Source organism: Drosophila takahashii, chromosome 3L, assembly GCF_030179915.1.
Source record: "Drosophila takahashii strain IR98-3 E-12201 chromosome 3L, DtakHiC1v2, whole genome shotgun sequence".
NCBI classification, from domain to species: domain Eukaryota; kingdom Metazoa; phylum Arthropoda; class Insecta; order Diptera; family Drosophilidae; genus Drosophila; species Drosophila takahashii.
In genome coordinates, this window is record NC_091680.1 from 5,646,707 (window position 1) to 5,670,620 (window position 23,914).

The following is a 23,914-nucleotide window of genomic DNA, read 5'->3' on the forward strand; positions in this document are numbered from 1 at the left end:
CATTCTTTAAAAATTATAATATTGTAAATTATATTATATACATTTTGTTCTTTAGAGATCATAGAGAATTATTTAAACATTTTAGTTTTACTAAAGTCTTACGAGTTACTTAAAGTCCTATCCTTTAATATTTTTAGTATTTTTCTAAAACAATAAGTTTCTCATAAATTCTGTTTTCTATTTTCTTTTTAGGGATCTGGATGAGGAGTTCTGGAAGCTATCGCCCCATGAGAACGTGGCTCGTATGCGTTTGAAGTTGGAGCCTCAATTATATCCCAATAAACATGAGAATGCCGCCAATCTGCGTGATAATGCGACCAGTGCCTACGATCCCAAGTAAAATCCACCTATCTTTAACCAAAACTTACAAAATTCTTCTACTAATCAAAAAAAATAACCACAGGGAAATCTCGGAATTTGACTCCACCATCAAGAATGCAGTGGTGCGCGATTTCTTGGCGGACGATGAAAGTTCGCAGTTGGAGGAGGAACTGCGTCAGCTGATCGACACGCAGGCGCAACAGGATGTGGCACTGGAGAAGCTAGTCATGTCGCAGGATTGTGAACTGATCACCCTGATGACCAAGGTCAAAGGACGCATCGAGGTCAATCAGAGTGTGTTTACCTTTGTGGACCTAAGTCCACCCACGGAGGATGGTTCCAAATACGACTTTCGATTTTCTACGAATAAAATACGCGAGGTGCATCTGAGAAAGTATAATCTACGCAGAAGTGCTCTGGAAATCTTTCTAGTGGATCAAACCAGCTACTTCCTTAACTTTACAACAAAGGTGGGTGATTCTGGGTTCTTTAAAAATAAATTGTTCTTGAAAAGTAAAAAATTATTCTTGAAATGTGAGATTTTTTTTCTTGAAAAGTGAGATAATATTCTTTAAAAGTAAGAAAGTATTCTTTAAAAGAGAGCAGTTGTTCTTGAAAATTGAGAGATTCTAAACGAATTTATTTAATTTGCAGACTCGAAATAAAGTCTTTACAAAAATCGTGGGTCTACCGCTTCCGAACATCCTCTATGGCTCGGGAAGATCTCCAGCTGAATTGCTAAGAGCCTCGGGTCTCACCCAGAGGTGGATCAATCGTGAGATTTCCAATTTTGAATACTTGATGTACCTAAACACTATCGCAGGTAAGAAATTAATACCTATTACTAACTATATATTTTAAATAACATTTTTTGATAACCAACAGGACGATCCTACAACGATCTAAGCCAATACCCCGTCTTCCCCTGGATCCTGGCTGACTACACCAGTGATGTGCTGGACCTAACAGATCCCAAATCCTTCCGTGACCTATCCAAACCCATTGGATGTGTAGGTTTTACCTTGGTTTTACTATGAATAAATCTTAAATATAATTAAATTATTTTCTCTGTACAGATAAACCCCAAAAACGAGGCCGAGGTGCGTGGCAAATACGACTCCTTTGAGGATCCCTCTGGTGCCATACCCAAGTTCCACTATGGAACCCACTACTCCAATTCAGCCGGCGTGCTCCACTATTTGCTGCGCGTGGAACCGTTTACCTCACTGCACATTGAGTTGCAAAGTGGCCGCTTCGATGTGGCCGATCGACAATTCCACTCGATACCTCAGACATGGAAGCTGCTAATGGACAATCCTAATGATGTAAAGGAGCTGATACCCGAGTTCTTTTACTTCCCAGAGTTTCTCAAAAATATGAACAAGTAGGGAGATTTTGTACTATTTTAAAATGAGTGATTTAAGTCATACCTTCTATTATTTAGATTCGATTTGGGCCACCTGCAAATAACCAAAGAAAAGGTGGACGATGTCATACTGCCCGCCTGGGCCACCACACCGGAGGAGTTCATAGCCATTCACCGCAGGGCTTTGGAGTCGGAGTATGTTAGCCAGCATCTGCATCACTGGATTGACCTGATCTTTGGCTATAAGCAAAAGGGACCCAAGGCCGCAGAGGCCTTGAATGTTTTCTACTATTGCTCTTATGAAGGTGCTGTGGATCTGGACAAGATCACCAATCCTGTGGAACGGGAGGCAGTTGAGGGTGGGTTCTAAAGAATCTGAAGAGTTTATAAAACCTCAAATCATTTATTTTATAATTATCTTTTAGGAATGATCAACAACTTTGGCCAGGTGCCTTCGCAGTTGCTCCGGGAGCCGCATCCACGTCGCCTCACCCAAGATGAGACTGCTCTTAAGCTCGTGCGTGCCGAGCTTCGTAGGCCGGATCTCACGCAGTTCCTGGACAAGGTAGTGCAGTACTATTGCGAGCTGTCCACTCCGAAAGATCCCATTGTGTACCTGAGTCCACCGCGCAGTCCTCCGCGATCTTTCCTTCAACTAAGTCCCGATGTTCTAGTCAGCGTGTCCAAGTCGAGCATCTTGGGCTGCAATTCGTGGCTTTCGTTTGACAAGGATCAGGGTTTCCTGCTGGAAATCGATGCCACCACTGCTAATCTGAAGTGGGTGTTTGAATATTATCTAATTTATGTTATAATATTTATATAATTTTATTTAAAGGAACCGCAAGCGTGTCTTTGGACCCTTCCACTCCTCGCAGCCGCCGCACTCGCAGCTTTTTGCCGTAAGCACGGATGGCAAGCTGCTGTATGCCGGCGGCATTTGGGATAATTCCTTGAGGGTTTACAATCTCAACAAGGGAAAGGCGGTGGCTTCGGTCACCCGCCACCTGGACATCATAACCTGCATAGCGCTGGACAATTGTGGCTCGTATCTGGTCACCGGGTCCCGCGATTGCACCTGCATAGTGTGGAGCATTCAGACAAATCAGCAAGGTGGCGGTGGATCCACTAGCAACATTCCAGTTCACGCGCTGACGGGTCAGTCGCATCTGCAGGCAATCACCCAGCTGAATACCCAGAATAGCTATTCGCCCAAACCGCTGACGGTGCTCTATGGTCACGATGATGCCATCTCCAGTGTGGCCATCTACACGGAGCTGGACCTGGTGGTCTCTGGATCGCTGGTGAGGATCGATAGATAGTTTCGGAAAGGGGTATATATATTTATAATATTCTTATTTCATTATAGGATGGCACCGTAAACGTTTACACCCTGCAGGAGGGTCAATTTGTGAGGACACTAAAGCCCATTGGCTGCACTGAGTCCTGTGTGCAAATCTCTTTTGTTACCCTTTCCTATCATGGTAAGTTATTAAGATTAGATTACTAATCTATAAGATTTAAGGAATTTAATGGTATCACTGCTTCTAGTTTGAGAGTCACTATTGACTTGGTTTTACTGCTTACAGTTTGAGAATCACTGTTAACCTCGCTCAAAAGTATACTTCAAATTTCAGATAGTGTGGTTTCATATATTTATTGGTAGATCACTAGAAATTAAAGAACCTCAGACAGGCGTTTATAAAAAAGTAGTTAATAATTTCTTAAAGAAAAACTTAGTCATAGAACTGGTCAATTCTATAACCTTATCATTTTAATAGATACTTAGGATTCTTCCAGACCTTGATCAAATTCCAAACTGATTAACTTTTGAATATATTTAAGTGACCCTGATTGAATAATAATTAAAAATTCCTTAAAATATACATCAGTGCTATTTCTGCTGAAATGGTAATCAATTTTAACAATTTTAAATCGCCAAAAAATCTCAATTAAGTCTGTGAGTAGTACTTCATCAGTAGTAACTGATATGAACCTTGTCAAGGGGCCAACTGTTAATTGATTAAACCCATGAAATGGAACCTGCAGACAGTTGACTCATAAGGCGGCTGGCTTTTTTGGTGACCACCTGAAGGCGATAATCTCTGGAAATCAGCTCTCTTTCCTGTGTCGTCGTCCACTCATGGTGCCCCGTAATCTTCCGATGTGCTCCGGAATGGAAACCTCACGTGCTACTGCGTAGCAATCCCATTATGTTTGAAGAGGGGGGCAATCAAACAATTTAATCAGCCCTCATATCGCCAATTGCCACATAAGTGAGGAGGCGGCGACTCACCGAGAATCACGTGATTGTGTGTGGCCATGTGCGTCGTCGCCCCTCCGCTTCTGAGATCATTATGATGTTCGGAAATCGTCCGACTTTGTTCCATGCACTGCCTTATAGCTATATCTTATCGCTCGTTGCAGCCCGCCAAAGGCGACGACAGGGCATTAATCCAAATTAAAGCGTGCTTAAACACTGGCGAGAGATCGTAAAGTATACGAACCCCCCAGCAAGGTTAAGACTTTGTCAATTTGTCACGGCAAACAGAAAAATGTATGCCGCCTCGGAATTCCCCATCGTTCCTCATAGCAACAATACACCGATTTACTGTCTTACCGACTGTCAAGGTGGTATAATTATAATATAAATCAGGGTTTTTTTCGATTTTGATTTGGCACAAAAAAACTATCACCGATGGTACGTGCCCGATAACGGACAATATCATAATTGCGCACTTGTACCACCGACCTGAATCAATATTTTTACGATTATGTTACGACAATGATACATTGGGCGGCAATTAACATACTCGTGATTATTGCCCTATAATGGTGATGATTTGTGGAAAAGATTTCATAAATCACTTAACGTTTGGCACGAGTTCGTTAGAGAGTTAATCAATTATCGCAAATTGGCTGTATTTTGTATAAAGAGATTAAAAGTTTTGTGGTTATTAGAAGGAAAATTTGCTTTAGGAAAATTTTTTATAATTTCAAATTTGTTGAGAAAGACTGAATATAGGTAAATTAATTATTTTGTTTTTTTCTTAAACAATCAAATTTATTTACATTACGAAAATTTCTTAATATTTATAATGCATTTATTAGGATTAAAATATATGTCAAATAATATTTTTTTTAACTAATTGTAAGACAAAAACTAAAATTCTTATCCAAAATCGTTTAATTGGTTTCCCACCTTGTATGGTTTAATATAATATGTAACAAAAACTCGTTTTAAAATTCCAAAGAAAGACAGTACTTCCATTACTCGCAATTCCACGTTCTGAAAAAATTCAAATTATTTTAGCTGCCTGCACTTAACTTTCATTTTTGTTTGTTATACAATATTGGTCTTGTGATAATGCGAATAAATAAGCCTCGAATTCCGTTTGCTTTGCATTCTTATTCTCGGTGCGAAGAAATACGTCAATCGATGGCGCCAGCTTGTGCATATCGAGTTCTTTAAATATGTGCAGTCATATAGATTCGCTAAGCCACTTGATTTTTTTTTTTGGGGGGTAATCAGCTTGGACTTTTGGAAATTGATATACCACTGCCATATATATTTTAAGACATACCCCTTCCTCCAGACCAGAAAAAACCAGAGAATATTATATATACTGTGCATTGGCCGCATGCAGCCGGTCGCTTATCGAATGAATTAATATACTTACTTGTGATTATAAATTCGCAACATCCGGCAGTCAACGGTTCAGAAATATTGAAACCGAACCGAATCGAATCGAAGTGAAAAACGTCAATCCAGTTCATTTTCCAGGGCAATGATGGGCACTTAATTGCGTTCTTGTCGGGCCCACAATCAATTACATAGCCGCTAATGAAGACCCGATCCCCGACCATCCATTGATTGACTATCAACGAACTCATATGTACATATATATGTATACCAAACCATACGACACTCGGTTCTCTGGCATTAACCCAACGTCGTTAATGGAATCAAATCGAATCGAATCGAATCGAATCGGTGGGGCGAACGAGCCCCGCGAACGAATGAATCGCATCGCACGTCACCCAGTCACACGACCAACCAACCGAACGATCCCCATCCCTTCATGCTCCCCACCATCTATGTATATCTGCCGCGGTTCTGCCGCGATTCATTCATTTTTAAATTCTTAAGACGCAGCTGAAAAATTTATGAAATAGTTGTAGTAAATTTCAACCGAAAGGCCCCCCAATAAAGATCAAGATATATGATCGTGAGTTTCGGGATTTTTTTTTGTTGAATGAACTTTAAGATTGGCCAAAATCATAACCAAAAACCAACCCAGCACGGTTATTACTGGTTATTTCTGTGTGCGCGTGGCCCGGGTCATATTAGGAAGTTCATTCAGATCCAATCTAGGGTATTTAGTATTTTAGTGGCTCTTCCTTCTGAACGAGTTTCGTTTGGCATTGGCATACAGATACAGATAGTCGCCACATAATACAGATACTTGTGAAGGTAAGAGCAACTACGCATCGCTTGTAGTATGCGTTATATGTCGCCATGTGATAATGTCTTTATGCGATGTCAGGTTATCAGCAGACCCGCCGAGTGGGCCGGACCTCGTCTAATAGCATAATGATGATGGTGGTGGCATTTTTACTGCGTAAATCGCAGCCACTACGCCCTGCCCCACATTCGGTGGAAATTCTGAAAGTGGCTGCGATTAAAGAATAACAAAGTTGATTAACCCAAAAGCCTTTCGATTTCTTATCCTTTCTTATCCACAGGTCACATCGCCTTTAGCGCTCTGGATGATACCTCGCACTCGGTGCATGTCTACAGCATCAACGGCTGCAGTCTGGGCTCCAAGTATGTTTCTGGCCGGGTGACGGGTCTGGCCAGCGCCTCCGACTACCTGGTGGTGGCCGATGATGCCGGCGACATTACCATGAGCAGGCTTCACGGGTAAGAAAAGTCTTTAGAATTTTTTGAAATATTTAAGATCAGTTTTCTAGTCATAGGGAAGTTTTCTCAAAAGGGAAAAAACCTTAAAAACTTATGAAAATTTAGAGTGTAAAGCCTACTTTAACTTCAACATGTTTTCTTAAAGTAGACCCAGAATTAGAAAACCCAAGGAAATTTTGAATGATAAACCTTTTATTAGATTTTTGTCATTTTCTTGAAAACTGCGGTTGTATATTGTTAGAAAGTATGACTACTTTAAAATACTTTAACATGGTTTATGCAAAATCCTTTAGAAGCAATAAAACACTTTTAAAATAAATTTTGAGTTCTTGAAAAAAATGCCACAAATTAAAATTTATTGTATGTTTTGAAGAACCGTACTTCAAAATTTCTTCAAAATTTTAAAAAAGTAATTCCAAATATTTTTTACAAAAAGTCATTTAAGCTCTAAATTCTTTTTTTCATATCAAATTTCATTTTCATACTTAAATCAAAAAGTAATAGGTTAGGTATTTGCGAAATTTTTTTTAACTTACTAATTCTATTTTTTTTTATTATAATTTCCAGCTTAAAGCCCGTGTTCGACATTCCGCTGCACGTGCCCATCCAGACGGTGGTGGTCACTCCGGGCAACACCCACATCCTGGCTCCCCTGCGAGACGGACGCCTGGCTGTGATCGCCGTGCAGCTGCCCTCCGGCGGCAACAAGAAGCATTCCGTGCTTAATGTCTAAAGTCAGCAGGAGCTGATCAGCTGGACATTGGTCTTTACGTATTCCCGAATTTTACTCTCTGCCAAGCATAAGTTTTGTACCCCCCGTATTCTTTCGTCTGCTTTTTAGCCCACACACACCCTAGATTTAGTTATTGTGTCTTGTGATTTGTCATGATTTATATTTTCTGTCGTTCACCCGTGCTACATGACGTGCCAAAAGCAAAGCCTTTGAGCAAACCAACCAAATAATTCCCAGAAAGTTGACAAATGTGTCCCAAAAGCGATTGCATTCGAGGAATTTCCAATTTCCATGTCCCATGCCAACTAAGCAGTATTTCCCTATCGAACACCTGTCGGAGTCGTCGGAGGATCGCCGTCCTGGGCCTACAAAAAATGATCGATGGCACACTCTTCTTCGGTTGACGAAAATCTGAATAAATCATCAATCATTCGCGAGGAGATATCTCTTGGCAAAATGAAGCGGAGACGGAGGAGAAGTATCGTATCGGTGGAAACTGGTTGTCGTCGCACTTGGCAACTACTACTCACTGACTCACGAGCGACTTTCAAATTGGCCCAAAAAAAGAACCGAAAAAGCCCCTTGGCAACAGCGGCAAATCGACGGCATCCAGCTGCTCTCGGTTGATCAAGAGAAACACTTTCGTTGCGCCCCCTTTTCGCCTGCAGACACACCAAAAATAGAGCCCAGAGATCTTTGTCCCATTAAGTACGCACACTCGGATCACATGGTATCGAGTCATTAAGCAGAGCATTTCCAATTGAAAGTATTATCACCGCACGATTACAGTCCGTCCACACACAGATCCAAAGTAGACAATACCCAGTGCCAGAACAAAAAGAATTCTTTATAGATTACCATACCAAACCATTCCCGAATCACCCTTTGATTGTGAAAACCCCCCTGCGGACTCTGAAAATCTGAATTTCCAAAGACAAGCGACAATATCAAAGGTGAATTGAGCATATATATTTTACGAACGAGATTGTAATCGCATATATAAAAGTAGAGAACTTTCGCACAATCGGGACTTGAGATTAGCAGCTATCAATATCCAACTCCAGCAATATATAGTATATATCATCTGTGTACGTAAAGGTCCTCAACTGGATCGAGTTCGTCGTTATTTGTTGTTAAGATCGTATCGCGTAATATCGTAAAACTGTTTTCCCCGCGTTCAATGTATGTACGTAACTGTACGAGTTTATGTAGATAATGTGACTATCCGTAGTTTGTAGATGATCTGTCAATAAAGTGATGAAAACCACAGTAAATATATGTTACCCCCCATTGAGTACTATTCACTTCAATTTTCTTTTGTATTTATTCAAAAACAATCGCTTGAAGGTTGATTAAAATTAAAAACTAAAGAATTAGAAAACCATATTTCAGTTCTAGGCGCTTAAAAAACTAAAACATAGTCGGGTAGCTTATGAAACTGATTAATTCCGTGAATACTATTCCGTGATTCGGTGTATGGGAGGCGATGCTGGATGAATTTGGTCGATCAATAAATTAGTTGTAGAAATGATGGGTGCACATAAATACGAATTGGGTGATTGACTGACTGATTGATTGTGGTTTGTGTGTTACAAATTACAAGTGCTTGGGTTGCGGCACCCTTAAGTAAACGGCCAATTAGTTTAAATACGTTAACTAGAGCTGCCTGAATCGCTAGGAACAATCATTGCTACTTATATAAAACGAAACGAATGCAAAAACTAAAACTAGAATTGAAGAAAACCATACAGTAGGTACTAATATAATTCGAATGCGATACGTGTGACTGCTATTCGAGTGGTAATCATAGTAAGTTAGAAAATTAGTGTCTAAGCCGGCATTAGATACGGTTAATTACCTGGATTACGAGCTAGAGATTGTGCTTAACCTAAATTGTACATAACTGTAAATCGTATGACCTTTTGCTCCATTCCATTTATAAATTTTTTTTGTATTTTTTCTTTCTTTTCTAAGCATATTTTTCCTTTTTTCTTTTCACGCATCTTCGAAGGCATTTGATCTATCTAACTAACTAGATGAATTCCCGTCGTCAATCCAATAGCCTTTTTGTTTCTTTTTTGGTTTGGTGGTGGTGGGATCTCTTTAGTCTTCATCCTTCTGTAAATAGTAAGAAGAATATAAAAGGGATTACTTAGGATGAGTTGGAATTGCGGGTTTGGGGAAAACATCGAAATTATCGATACGATATTGTAAAAATATCGAAATTATCGATACGACATTGTAAAATGTCGAAATTATCGATACATTACTTTAAAATTATCGAAATTATCGATAAAATATCGAAAATATCAATAATTTTCAAGCTTTAGTTAAGGTTTAATGAATACTTACAAGTACGGGATACACGAAGGTGTCGGCGGTGTCTTTGCCGACTGCATTCCGGGCTATGCACTTGTAGTTGCCCATGTCCTCCCACTTGATCGCGGAGATCAGGAGATCCCCGTTGGGCAGGAGCCGGTGGCGCTCGCCCTGGACGATCTTCTCGTTCTCGTTGTTCATCCAGGTGATCTCGGCCCGCGGACGAGCGTGCACCCTGCAGGGCAGCTGAATGCTGGAGCCCATGAGGTCCAAATGCGTCTTCTCGGTGTAGATGATGCGCGGCTTCTGGGCACCCGGATAGGTCTTCTCGGGCGTCAGGCGCGATGATCGCGGTGGATGGACCACAGTGCTCGCGAAGATCGTCTTGGAGCCACTGCGTCCCACGCAAGTGTAGGTGCGCGCCTCGCTGAGCACATGATCGATGATGTGCGAGGAACGGACGCGGACAATGGCACTGGGTGCCTCCTCGGCCACCTGGTTGGAGTCCAGATCGTCGAGCTCCGAGCGCGGCAGGTGGCCCACCACCCACTGGATCTTGGGCACCTGGGAGCCCATCATCTCGCAAACGATCTCGATGGTGGCCCCATCAGCCTGCTGCAGCTTCGTCGGCGGCGTCTTGGTGAACTTGAGCCAGTCGGCGTCGAAGGCTCGGTTGCGGGGCTTCTCCTCCTCCGCCTCGATGGAGTTGTCCACATCGTTGCTGTCGTCTACCATTTCCACGGCTCTTCCGCGGACAGTGGCGATACTGCCGAACAGCAGCAGCGCTAAGGCGCACACATGTAAATTCATTTTCTGCAATTGGAGGATGGAAATCGGAAGTGAGTTCAAAGTTCGCTTGTCATGCGACTTATAATATAGGTTATTAAACCCCAGAGGGAGATAGCCGCCCCGAGTTTTCAGCCAGTCATCATTCCTCAGTTATCACCGCTTCATAAATCATGGGAGGTCTCCGCCTCCGTCTCACAGAGAGTCTATTTCCCGCGATAAGAAATCACACACATGGCCTTCTTCTTTAGCCGTCGAGCTCTAGAACATTACTAACACTTGCGAAATGGAATCCCAAATCCTTAGCCGAAAAGAAAACCCCTATATTACCTCAAAACCCGAGATATCTTCGCTCTCAATACGAATTTCACAATGCCACGACATCGGAAAAAAAAGTGAAGAAAAAAAAATGATATAAGAATCTTGCGTGGGCCGAATCGAAAACGAAATGACACCAATGTGACGTCAATTTGTTCGAATACTACGAACCTGATTCAGAAATCGAAAAAAAAAAATTCACATTCACCCACGCTTTAGCCGCAGATCAAGGGCTAATGTGTCTAGAGTCTAGACTGGACAAACTGCGTGACCGATTAATTATTCAAAAAGTTTCGAGGGTATTTTGTAGTCATTCGCCAATCGCTGGCGAATGTTGCATCAGACGGTTTTTTTTCTTTGCCCTTCGACGGGGATTTTAATTTTGGATTTCTACGAATTGGATTTCTCAAAAGACCCGACATTGATAGATAGGACTCGAAAAGGGGTCACTCCGATCACCGATCTATTGTTGAACGCATTAGTCACTCGACTCGAACTCACCTCTTGATTTGATTTCTTTTTTCTCTTCCGGTAAAAAATGTTTGCAAATTTCTCCCTAACGTTGGACGATACAATATCAAAGGCTATCAACGGCGGGCTTATCGTTATGTTATGAACGAATTTATCAGCTCTATGTTGTGGTGGCTCCTGGTCTGGGCTTTCTGGTTGAAGTTGGAGAGCAGTTGGCTTAGCACTGACATAGGTCCGGCGCTGGATGCCGTCTTGGAGGTCGTGCAGCTCAGTGTTGGCGGAATCTTGGCTACTTGCCGGATCTTCGGTTGGGAGAATCGGAGATTGGAAACGTATTGGATCGTCGGGGATCTTGATTTTGGAAATCAGGCGGTTGGGTGGTGGTGTAGGTGGTGGTGCGGTGGCTTCAGTGGGTCTCGGCGTAGCGAATATCTAGCTGACGACTCTGGCACATTCGATCCTCGATGTGGGGTATCTCAGTGATTCGAATGGGACTCCTTGGACGTGGTCTTGGTTTGTTTTTTATTGGCGCGGCACTCGTTTGAATACGCACGGTTCATCGACATTACACTCGAGTCAAGGCTTGGCTTTAAGATTTGTTTTATCTGGAACTGCGATCGGTTCACGGCGATTTAAAGAAAAGCGAGGATATAGCGATATCGGGATCAGTTAGGATCGGTTGGGATCGGATCTCAAAAGTTGTGTTCAACAGCTGGAAAACTGTAACAGAACTGAATTTTGAACCGCAGCGCTCTTCCATTTATATGCGACGCCGGCTCACCAACACAGCTGCGCTACGATCGCCGATCGCCTCGTCGCTCGCCTCGCTCTTTTCTCCGCCTCTGGCCTCTTCCGCTCTTCGATCTCTCCCGGCTCTCTTCGCCGCTCCCTTCCGTTCCATTTCCCCATTCCCCCTCCCGCTCTTCCCTCCTCTCCCACCAACCGAATGACAAGCGACCAGCATTCAATTACTCGTTCTCAGATCGTAATTCTTTATGCCACCGCCGCAGCACCGGGAAGGTGCGGAACAAAACAGATAAAACCGGACGGGGGTTTCGATTATCCGCCTCGGGATCTGCCTATCTACAGTCGGACGTCTGCAGCTTGGAAGCTCCAATAAAGCGGGACAGGGGATAACATTCAGACCCATATATCATCTTGAATACATGATATTTGTACTACATTAACAGGGATCAAGGTATTTCTAAGGCTAACTTTTAATCAGAGGTCCCTGAGGGATAAAAGGTAACTTACAATTCATAATAATATGATAATTTTCTTAGATCAATCCTTCATTTTCATAAGATATACGATATTTTAGCCATGTAAAATAAGAAGAAAATTATCACATATCATATCTTTTGCTTTTATAAATTAAAAAACAAATTCAAAAGAGACTTCAAAACTACTGGGAGCTGTTGGCATCAGAAAGACGATCTCTGAGTATAAAAAGGTGTGAAGACCGAAAAAAAAGACCAAATATAATCATTGCATTTTGTTTGTTGTGACACCTTGTCGTTAAACATTCATGTATCACTCTTAGGTGTAAATTGTTTATAAATAAACTCAGCTTCAGATGCTATTTTTGTGTGCCCCATATTAAAACCACAAAGCTGTTCAAGATATTGAAGTTTAACTGTAGTTATCAAGACCATAAATTAAATCTGCTGACTTGATTTCACAAATCTGAATGGTTTTAATTATTTTTTGTGATATTCGATTTGATTTTGTGATATGCACAAGCAATCTCCCAATTTTATAACCACCAATGAGCAAGAGAACTTGGCTTAAAGCCCGTTGACAGTGTAAGCAGGCATTCAAATGTCTCGCCGAGAACAGACTTAAAAACTTCTTATTCGTGGAGTTGGTTACTTGGGGATCGGTTCGGTTTTGGAGGTAGGGAAGGGTAGTGTGGGGTGGGTTTGCCACTGGCATGGTGCAAGGTTCCATTAGCCGAGACCGTGTCTGAGTTCGAGTCCGATTCCGATTCCGAGTCCAAGTCACTGGTTTGTCCGTTTCTCTGTCCATCTGTCCGATCTGTCCATGCGATCCGATCGCCTCATTGCAATCAAGTGTGAGTGCCAGTTTGTCTGCGGCGATCGTTGGCTGAATGAGAAGCGGTGGAGGAGGAGGAGGAGGTGGAGGATCGGAGGTACGATACCACAAGTTACACTCGGAGAAAGAATCGGTGATTTTAGTTAGGAACTAATACGGAATAAAAAACTTTGGTAGCATATCAAATTGCAAGAGATATTACTCTCTTACCATTTCGAAAACTATTAAATGATATCCAAATTCAAAAGAAGTACAATGGAAATTGAGGTTTTTACGATCCCTAACTTCAAGTTTGTATTTAGATCTGAGAAAAATCGGACAAAAACACATAAAAACTAAATTTTAAAAAGTCCGTAGGGAACTACTATAACTTCAGGATATGTTACTAAAGTGATCCTAACATTTTTACTTTTATATTGTATTATATTTATATTTTAATAATACGACTTTGGGAATATAACTTTATGATATATTGTTTCAGAAATTAAATAATGAAAATGCAGTAATTTTCAGGATCTGATATTATATGATATGCTACCCCCCTTTTGGCCAAGTGCACTGCTGATTGCCTGCTCGTAAATGTAAGTGTACATATGTGAGGGGGACAGGGGCGTCGGAAGGGCGGACCAAACTAGTCTGAGCTGGCGTTGCCGGCCGGAGAGCTGCGAGCTGGAAACTGGGAGCCGCTGGGGACTGGGGAGTGGAGGTGCAGTCAAAATGGCAGACAGACTGGCAGCCACATCGCGTGTTCGCTTTCCGCTATTGCCGGGCGGCAGCTACTTGTGGTCAAAGGGGGGTAATGGAGAGGGGGTTGGTTTGCTATAGAGACACCGCGACTAGTTTCTTTCTTCGCTTTATCGACAAGCCACATCGACAACTAGATTCAATTCTACGAGTAATTTATTTATTGCACGTTACACAAATCGTCCGACCGCAGACGGGTGCCCCCTCCTGAAAACCGCCTCCCCCCCTCCATGTACTCCCCAAATCACTTGGCAAGCGGCATCGGGCCAGCCACAAAGCGAAATTCAATTGAGAGAAAAATCTTGCAGGTGCTTGAAATTGTGTCTCGTGCCGCTGCCTCCGTTTGCACCGCCAATCCCCTCGAGACCGCAGATCCTCCTCCTCCTCCTGCTCCTCCTCATCCTCCGCCCCCTGGACACCTCATCATCAGCCTTGGACGGCACACCTCAAAGCAAAAGCAAAAGCTAAAGCACACTGCCAACGATATCGTAACGCTGACGTAAGGGGCACTGAATTGAAATGGCCTTTTGATGCGACTTGGGGAGCACTTTCTACAATAGGAGGGATCTGAAACGATTCGAAACGATTCGAAACGAAACGATCCATCCAATCCCCACACGTAACATTTGTGTTCCCAGTGTGACGCGGTCAGGGGTTGCACTTCCTAGATACTCGCACACGGATGCAATTGAGCGGGATCAAAGCGAGCAATCAGAAATAAATATTTTGAGTGTAAATTGAATTTGATAGCCCCAATAAAACTTGACGAGAGTGTGATTTAACTAAGTGAAAATCAATCGAAAGTTCAGATTGTTTCAATTGATAAAAAATCACTTGGGAATTATAAGTTATTAAACAGGAAAAGAAAAAGAGCTTTGAATAGAGGTGTTTTATAAATGATAGCAAATAAAATTGGGAATATACTATAAATAAGAGAGTTCATTAAAGATAGCATACTTATAAATAGCATGTAATACTATTATTATTTTAATGTGAAACTGAAAATCAATCAAAAGCTAAAATTGATTCAATTGAAAAATGACTTGGGAATTATAAGATGTCTAACAGGAAAAAAAATGTGTTCCATACATGATTGTGGATATTTTAAGAGAGTTAAATAAAGGTAGCCTACTTATAAAGGGCATTGCGATTCTTTAATATTCCCTTTTTAATTATATTTCGATTGCACCCTATAAATCAGGACTTGTGCATTTCTCTAAGTGTGATTTAGGGGCCTACCCAAATGAGATCACCACGGATCGTTTCGGATCGGAATCGGAACCGTCTTAACTTGGCCTGGCTTGGCATACATATTCATGTGGCCATCGACTTGGGCGATCGTCACCGGCCGGCACCGCAGCCAAACCAATTGAATATCCAAACCAATATCATCGATTATCAACGCCCCTCTGATCTCAGGTGGACAGGGCACAGCATCATTGTCATCGAAGTCTTTCGTGCGAAGCGTAGATTTATAGGTTCCATTTCCTAGAAACGATCGATAGCTGGTTTTCACTCCGCACACAGCCGCACATAAAATACATATGGAGAGAGAAAGAGAGGTCGAGGTCTGGCCCCCCGTCACTCTTTTTTTTTTTACTTTTTTTTTGTATTTTTTCCATATAGCTGACTGAAAATCGTACGATTGTTCGGTGAGTTGATGGCACAAATTATTGCATCATGACAATGGACGATCGGAGACTCGTGCATGTGCATGGGTAAGCCAAATTGGCCCGCTTCCGCTAATGGGTAATGGCACCACCGCACCACCAAGCCGAAACTGCACCACACTGCATCTGCATCTACAGCACCATCACCACTCGGCTGGCCCGCATCGTTTGCACTTTTCTGCTAATTAACGTCGTGCCAGCGATAGCAACACCTCCAGAGCCGCAGATACAAAGCAGCAACACACCACCGGAACCAGTCGGGGGTAGGGGTACACGGAGAGAAATCAATGTGGATATGTGCGTTTGGGTTTTATGAGACTGCATACCAAAAAATCTGAAAATCGGAGTGTTATTAAGGAAGATATGGATGTTTAAGATAAGATAGTTATATCAACTCCTTAAGGTATGCAATGATTTTTGAAATTTCCTTTACTTAGGGACTCTTTAAGGATCTTTCATAACAACTTTTTAAAAGGTATAAGTGGATATACTTTATACTTTATAAACCTGAAAGGTAATTGTATTTTACCTCTAAAAACCTCTTTTAATTTTTCTTACCAGGTCCACAATTTTCTAAATTTTTCCCAGTGCACCTCTGTAAGGGGTCGGGGAAACGGCCCATTCAAAGTCGGACTTCGGGACGGACAGATAGAGCAGGAGACGGAGATAGAGACCGAGACCGAAACCGAGACAGACCGAGAGTTCGGGGAAAAGATAGTGCAACATGCAACTGGCAAGCCAAGACCAGTCGGCCAGATACAGATACACCAACCAGCACAGCTGCAGTTTGAGATACAGATACAGAGGCATTCGTTGAATTGCAGGTTGCATGTCGGTGTGGTGCCTGTTTATGTGTGACTGTGTATCAGTAACAGCCAGTGGAACGCTGGTGACGACGTGAGAAAATTCATGTTCATGCCACAAATTCTGTGCCGTTTTCACAGTCTTTCTACCCCTCAACCTCCCCGCCAGCCACTCTTTTTGCCTGATAGAGTCGGGTTTTTGTTTTAGCCGCCTAGCAACAGCTCTTAACTTCTCGACTTCCCAACTTTTCAACTTATCGACTCGATCTCGATCTCCTTCGCTTGTTTGCTAAAGACTGGAACAAAGACCGCATGCCGCTGAATGAGCTCGTGTCGCCTTGACAGCGATATGAAAGGTCAGTTCAGGGAATTGGAAGTGGAATTGAAATTGGTTTAGGAACCGGACAGCACGTACGACTTCTGGTCAGGTAACAATAATTACTTCAAAGGGCGAGGGAGAAATCCTTTATGAACTGTATTAAAAATATATTTTATAAGCTATGTTAAAATATATTTTATGATTTCTTCTCAATATCTTCAATTCAATCGAAATTCTATAACAGAAAGCTCTAACGGTTAAAAAAGAAGTATGTTTTAGTTCAAGTCTTGTCTTTACAACTAGTTCTGCTTATAAGGACTTTACTGAGCTTCAAAGTAGGAAAGTCTGAGTTATAAAAGCTAGATCCTGTATGTTCTTAAATGGTTCCTCTTAATAATAGAATACTTTATAGGTCAAAATGAATTGAGTTCAGCATCTTATCTAAAATGGAAAAAAAAATTCATTGTCTACCGAAAGAGTCTGTGCTTATGATAATTTAGTTTACTAAGATAAGATATATAAGAAAACTTTCCTAACAACTTCCATCCCACTTAATGCTACGTCTGAGGTTCCAATGATTCATGAAAGTACTGATGACGGTGATTCCTTTTGCTAAGGTGGGGAAATCACGGCAAAGCCAATTGAATTCAAATCTCTTGACCCCTAAACTTGAGCTGGATGGAACCCAAAAGTTCCTGATAAGACCAAAACCAAAACCCCCCAGACTTTGCTCACCGATCTCTCCGGTTCTCTTGGGCAATGCCCGATTCTCTATAGGCTGTTCTACATTATAAACGAGATCGAGATCTCGACGCACACTCACGCACACACCACACACACACACACACACAACCGCAATCCCAAAAGGCAATGTGTGTAATGTAATGTACTGAACGGAGCATAACCGAACAAATGGAATGGAAAATTTTTGAAACCACATATCAAGTTTCTTCTCTTTTTGTGTAAAATGTGGAAAATTTTTACGACAAATCCGAATGAAATGCAATTATCACTAATTGCTTGGCGGTCGGTGGTTGGTGGTTGGGGGGCTGTTAATACATATGTAGCTGCTGTGGGACTCTGGAAACTGAAAAAAATGTTAAAAACTGAAGCTTATCAGGCGAAGGTGACGGAATCGAAATGGGAAGCGGACTTCCTCATCGCATATTCATGGCTTACAAATCAGCATTCGGTAATTGTGATTGTAATTATAATATATCAATTAACCGGCAGCGATTTAGATTTATTCGAGCACGGAGGTAATACGAGACCGAGACCCTCTGGAATTCCTTAAATGCCTCTTTCGGGTGTCTCTTTTTGGGCCTCGTGTTTTGGGTTCTCCGGTTACCAGACGATAGCTATACCTTCTGTATGTTGTGCAACACGAAAGGCAAAAGAGAGACTCCGGCTCTCGCCCAATTTGCGTTCCGATTGCATCAGCCATTTAAGCCGATCCGACCCCTGCCCCTACTTTTCTTACCCCCACCCATGAACCGTAACTACCGATGTCTGGGTGCCGCTCTTCAGTGCAGCCTAAAAGGTAAACCCGAGTTTTAGAGCATAACCCTGAGACCCGAGTGTGTACGTGAGAGAGACCCGATGAGTCATCGGCCAGTGGCGGTAAATTAATATATTCGAAAACTAAATGGGTTGGGTCACACAAAAGAGCATCGAACTGGCGGGGAATTAGCATTGCCTACATGTCGAAATTCTGCATTTGACTAGATATTTGGAATGTAACATGTTTTACATGCTTTATAACTGTGACTTGGCTTTTTTTGATGTTTGGGCGTTACGAAAAGCAATTTTTCTCAAAGAGTTTTTAAGGAAAATTTGTACATTTCGTACTTTACACCATTTTCTTGATAATAAATAGAATATCTTACAATTACAATAAGGAACTTAACTCTTTTAAAGAATTTTTCTTTTTGATTTTAAATGTTGCAGTTCTCTTTCTTTGTTTTATTGAATGAATCTTAATGAATAAAGATAACTTAAACTTTCTCGTACAGTCACTACAGCTATCACTACAAAAGTCCAATGACTGCGCTTCCGATATTAGAGGTATGAGTAGTAGAACGTGCTATATGTGCCCAATCTTCCAGTCCAGCCCCCCACGTTTTTAACTCTTTGCGCCCCCAATAGACATTTCTTATCTTCTCCATGTTTCGTTCTAATTGTAATCATTCCATTATAATGAATTGGCAAAAGAAAACAATAACAGAAAACACGAAAACGAGGTTAACTTTTGCTAACCGAAGAGGGGATACCCTTAAAGCAAAGTAAAGTATCTAAAATTCAATACCTCGAAGATTAAATATGACTCGGAAGTCTCCGAGAATGTGAGTTCCTCGAATCCAAATCTTGATCGAAACAAATTCTTAATAATTCCTACGGAAATTGATAGGCAGGTGTTAACCACTTATTTGTTGCGCATTTACCATTTATTTACCAATTTATTACTAACGTCTGCATATTTGGGGTGTACGTAGAGTTTTACCAGGAAATGAAAAATATAATAGTGAAAGCTAAGCCAATTTGCTTTATTGATACAAAAAGTTATGAATTACTGTTGGCGTCATTTAATTTATTTAAAGTTAAAGTTAATTTGAGTGAGGAAAGTTAATGTATAATAATATGACTAAAATCTGGTTCTTACCAAGTTATTAACCCCAAAGATGTTATGGATACTCACAATCCTTACATTAAACGAATATGTTTAAATTCCTCAGATACTCTCAAGATCCGTTCTTTTTTGATAGGATATCATATACCAAAGCTTTTAAGAACTTCTTTAGAATATTTCTAGTTTACTAGCATACGTACAGATATGCTAAAGACCCCCAAGATCGAGTAGCATCCCCCGTTTTTTGGATTGGGTAGTCAGATGACGTCTGATGACGTGTGGGGCGATGTTATTTTCAACTTGAGCGTTGTTATCGTCGTCATCATCAACGCCCCAAGTTCAATAGAGCTTGAAAAACAATTATGAAAGCGAAAAACATGTATGTATGTATGCGTATAAAAGGGGGCTCGTTGGCCACACACACAGATATTCGTATGTATGTATGCAGGGGCAGAGGCAGAAGAGAGGGGGCGTGGCAGTGGGGGGCTTGTATCATCGAGGACGGGGCCGCCAATTAAAGATTCCTCCTAATTGTCTTCACATGCTGATTGTACGAGTGTATGTGATATATGTGTGCAATTGATATTCCAGCCATTCATTAGTGTGGAGCATAATTGAGTGCCCCACTGTGTGTGCGTGTGTGCGAGTGGATAAACACACAGCATCAGTTGGGGGCTCGTCTCTCGCACACAAACACACGCCTTCGACGGCAGCAAAAGAGCAAAGTATTCTCTTTCCATGCTCTTACCGCCACACTCGACACTCTCTTCGCTCTTCAGCCTCCTCTTTTTCGCCCACTCTCTTATCGATCGCCATTCACATGCAAAAATGGGAATATTGCGAATAAAATTGCGATTGTGACGCATTTGAACTCGCGACTCTCTGCCCTGACCCTCCCCCTCCGCGCCCCCTCTCCACCCCCTCCCCCCACAAACTAATTTCATTGCGAAAAAATCGAAGGCAATGATTTTTTTGCTTATTCATTTTTTTTTGCATTTAATAAAATTGCAATTTATTACAAAAGCGATCTGATTATTAATTGCTTGTGAATTGATTTCGATTCAGAATCGAACGATAGTGGTTTCAGGGTGGGGGTAGAAGGGGTAAAAGGGGTTTTAGTGCCTGCGTGACCAGCTCAACGTCAGGCTCAAAAAAAAAGTAAAGAGAAAAATAAAACATGTAACCAATTCTGGTTAAGAGGGGATTTTAAAAGTGCTTTTAAAGGTGGATGTGAATGTGGATGTGAATATGGAGATGTTCGACGGCTCACGTAGCCACCGCTCCACTTGGAACTCAAAACTCAGGGAAAACTCAAAACTGAAAACTAAAAACCAATCACGGAGGTCTCGAGCTGACGCGACACTAAATGCATAGCACTTTTTGCCTAACTCAAGAAACTGACTCAGCAATTGGCCAAATGCAGATCGGATTAACCCTTGGCCATCCAAGGTTATATTAGATTAGATTTCTGCAAACTCAAACTGCAACTTTCAAGGTGGAAGCATATCTCCAATATCTGTAAAATTTGCAAATTACTCCTCATTTGAGCAGAAATAACTAGAACATCTAGGAAAAACTAATAAAAATATTTTGATATTTGAAATCATAAACAGTTTGGTAAGTTCGATTTTTAAGATCTTGTAATCCCAATGTTTTTAAAGAAATCAAACAAAATATATAAAATTTGCGTTTCAAAGCTAAATTTTTTCAACAGAATTATTTATAAATAATTTGATTCTTACATGAACCAATTAAAATTTACATAAACATTAAATACAATTAATAGTTGCTTTACTGTTCCTTAAAAGATATCTTTGAGATCTGGAACTAACCCTTACGTTTTTGTTTTTCTAGAAAATTTCATGCACTACAATAGTGACATCTGAAATTTATGTAATAACTTGCAATAACAACGGAAAAAATAACATGTTATTAAGTGCTAAGCAAAAGTAAGTAAGTTTCTCGAAACAAACCTAGTCAAATAAATAAAATCATATAAACACGCAGTCAGCATTTCATCATTCTATGAATGAAACATATTCTAGAATGCATTTCTCAATTAAATGTAATGATGACTAACATTTTTCATAGATTGATACAAGAAGTAAATATTATCAGAGGGTTAAAATTGCCAGCCGTCGTCGATAAGCAGAATCTAGAATCTAGATCAAACTGCAAAAATTCGCACAGTTCTCGGTGACATGTATTCCGGCTAAGGAGATTGAAAAACAAAAACAGGCGAAGAATTCACAATGTTTTGCTTAAGTTCTGTTTGACAATTCGCATTCTTCTCACGCTCGATCGCCGATCGTCGAGGACTTTGTTTACTTTGGATGCCTCGTTTTTCGGCGGATGAAAGCATACGATGCACTTATCATTATTGCCCGGCTTTTGCGACTCTTCGCCGAAGATAAACAACAACAGATCTGATATCACGGGGGATCTACAGACCCACTGGCGACTTTTCTTCTCCCGAGAAGAATCTACAAAAGTTCTAGCTCGAGTGCTATATTATTAAGAATTACTTTATTATTTGCCTGTTGCCTAGGGCGATAACGAATCATTTTTGTTGTACAATTAAAAATCACGAGTGTGCTAATTCACGAAGTTGAAATATTTCAATTAAATTGTTTAACTTTTGCCCCTCGGAACCCACGTCACATGAATCAAGGCAACTCACTTTTTGGCACTCTCATCGCGAAAAGTTATGAATTGATGGCACGAGATCAGAAACTGGTACAAATGTATAATAGATGGCAATTTGCACATAAAAAAGCTCAAAGTCGAGAAACCTTTCGACTGTCTGACGATGATGAGTCAATCGGAGGAAGCTGCTGTACGGGTTTTTTTATGAGTTGCCTTCGTATCGAACCCGAACCCCAATTAAGTGGGCTATCTTTTCTGTGAAATGGTTGTTTCTAGGCTGAAATTTATATTATTGAGGCAGGTTTTCCCTTTATATTTATTATAAGGTGGGCTTAGTGGATTTTTTTAAGGAATTTTATTTAATAGTGATATAATTTAAAAAAAAAAAAACTTAATTATAAAAAAAAATTTTTTTTTTAATTAGCGTTAATAAATTATTTAATTTTGCAAAGCTTCAAAAATTTATTCCCACAAAAACGATGCATTAACCTTAGTTAATATAAGGTTAATGCTTCCGATATTTCTCCATATGCTTAAAGTTAGTATATTTATTTAGTTACTGACTTGTAATCCTACCTGCATATTTTCAGATGACTTAGATGACTTTCACTTCAAAGCTTCGTTTGGCACTTTTCACTAGAGTTCTAGAACTTTCCTTGCAGTTTCCGGTGGATATAGAATACGTTTTCGGGGGTGGGGGGTTTTCGATTTCACTACTCAAGATGCAGATACAGCTGTACAGCTCTATATATACTCGGGTTCTCGGTGGAGCTCCGTTCTGCTCGAGATGTGGCGAGTGATGGACTGTGCGGCGGAAGATTGAGCGTCCATGCTTTTATATCTGGCATGGCGATGGCGAAAGGCATCTGAAGGGGCATGCCCACCCGAACCGAACCAAAAATCAACAAGTGGGCGAAGCGGGACGAACGGACGACGAACGGACAAACGGACAAATCGTCGAATGGACAAACGGACGAGCCAGCAAATTGGACTCTACAGGGGCTTTAATAACCGTTATGGCGTCGGCACTCTCTACAGATACAAAAAGCACAATATACAGATACAGTATCTGTATCTTCGTATCTCGGTTTGCAAATGTATCTGTGTTCGTTGCGTTGCTCGTGCTTTTTTTTAGGGGGTGGCTCACAGGGGGTTGGGTTTTGGGCTGCCTTTTTTTTTGCCTCTGTTACTTGTTGCTCTCCTTGCCTTGCTGATTGATTGACTTCAACCGAACCGATGAAAATTTCATGCAAATTTATTATTTTAAATCACATTTTTCTCATTAACATTTCGCAGAAGATTGGATCGTATCGGATCGTACTGGAAATGCAAAGCGTGCCCCAAATGCATATGGTTTGCTTGCAGTACGGTTTTTTTTACAGTATATCCCACACAGATATTACCATATGGCGGGGGTCTCTTGCAAGGATCAATAGATGTCAGGCAATTAAGAGGTTTCCCACCAACATTTATTCTTATAGCCGACCTTAGGCTGATAATTCCGGATTTGTGCAGGTTGCGGTTTTAATTCGGCTCGCCGCGAATTAGTTCCATCTGCTTTCCGGTCAGTCAGACAGTCAATCACTCTAGAAAGCGGATGTCTTTGGTTTGGATATATAGCTAAAGATATGGATATATAGTCTGGGCAGACCTGCTGCCTCCAGAAAGGAGGGGAGCACATCAATTCTGCACTATTTGCATTCCAGAGCCCCCAGAACAATTGCATAAAGATCCCGCCACAGACGGCTGCTGCTGCAATTGATTTTGGTTGGTGTGGCGTCAATTGAATTGCACTTCGGAGTCTAGGAGTCTGGGC

At 41.2% G+C, this 23,914-nt stretch overlaps 3 protein-coding genes across 5 annotated transcripts in view; 1 reads left to right on the forward strand and 2 right to left on the reverse strand.

Annotated features, from left to right (window-relative positions):
• Nucleotides 1-8,619, forward strand: part of LOC108064073 (neurobeachin-like protein 1) — a 35,595-nt gene extending 26,976 nt beyond the window's left edge. For all 3 annotated transcript variants that reach the window (XM_044394414.2, XM_070215737.1, XM_044394415.2), the window contains 11 exons: nucleotides 193-336; nucleotides 404-791; nucleotides 976-1,144; nucleotides 1,207-1,331; nucleotides 1,398-1,705; nucleotides 1,766-2,046; nucleotides 2,113-2,464; nucleotides 2,523-2,988; nucleotides 3,054-3,168; nucleotides 6,431-6,608; nucleotides 7,176-8,619. In XM_044394414.2, the coding sequence (XP_044250349.1) occupies nucleotides 193-336; nucleotides 404-791; nucleotides 976-1,144; nucleotides 1,207-1,331; nucleotides 1,398-1,705; nucleotides 1,766-2,046; nucleotides 2,113-2,464; nucleotides 2,523-2,988; nucleotides 3,054-3,168; nucleotides 6,431-6,608; nucleotides 7,176-7,341 (2,692 nt within the window). In that variant the 3' untranslated portion in view covers nucleotides 7,342-8,619. The remainder of the gene's footprint in view (nucleotides 1-192; nucleotides 337-403; nucleotides 792-975; nucleotides 1,145-1,206; nucleotides 1,332-1,397; nucleotides 1,706-1,765; nucleotides 2,047-2,112; nucleotides 2,465-2,522; nucleotides 2,989-3,053; nucleotides 3,169-6,430; nucleotides 6,609-7,175) is intronic.
• A 27-nt stretch (nucleotides 8,620-8,646) lies between these two features.
• ImpL2 (Ecdysone-inducible gene L2) lies at nucleotides 8,647-22,876 on the reverse strand. The gene is made up of 3 exons (XM_017158750.3): nucleotides 22,675-22,876; nucleotides 9,694-10,473; nucleotides 8,647-9,459 (listed from the first exon to the last, which is right to left on the reverse strand). The coding sequence occupies exons 1-3, from the start codon at nucleotides 22,678-22,680 to the stop codon at nucleotides 9,445-9,447; spliced, it is 801 nt and encodes a 266-aa protein (XP_017014239.1). The 5' UTR covers nucleotides 22,681-22,876; the 3' UTR covers nucleotides 8,647-9,444.
• Nucleotides 11,370-11,465, reverse strand: LOC123003059 (uncharacterized). The gene has a single exon (XM_044394413.2). The coding sequence runs from the start codon at nucleotides 11,463-11,465 to the stop codon at nucleotides 11,370-11,372; it is 96 nt and encodes a 31-aa protein (XP_044250348.1).
• Nucleotides 22,877-23,914: the final 1,038 nt, after the last annotated feature.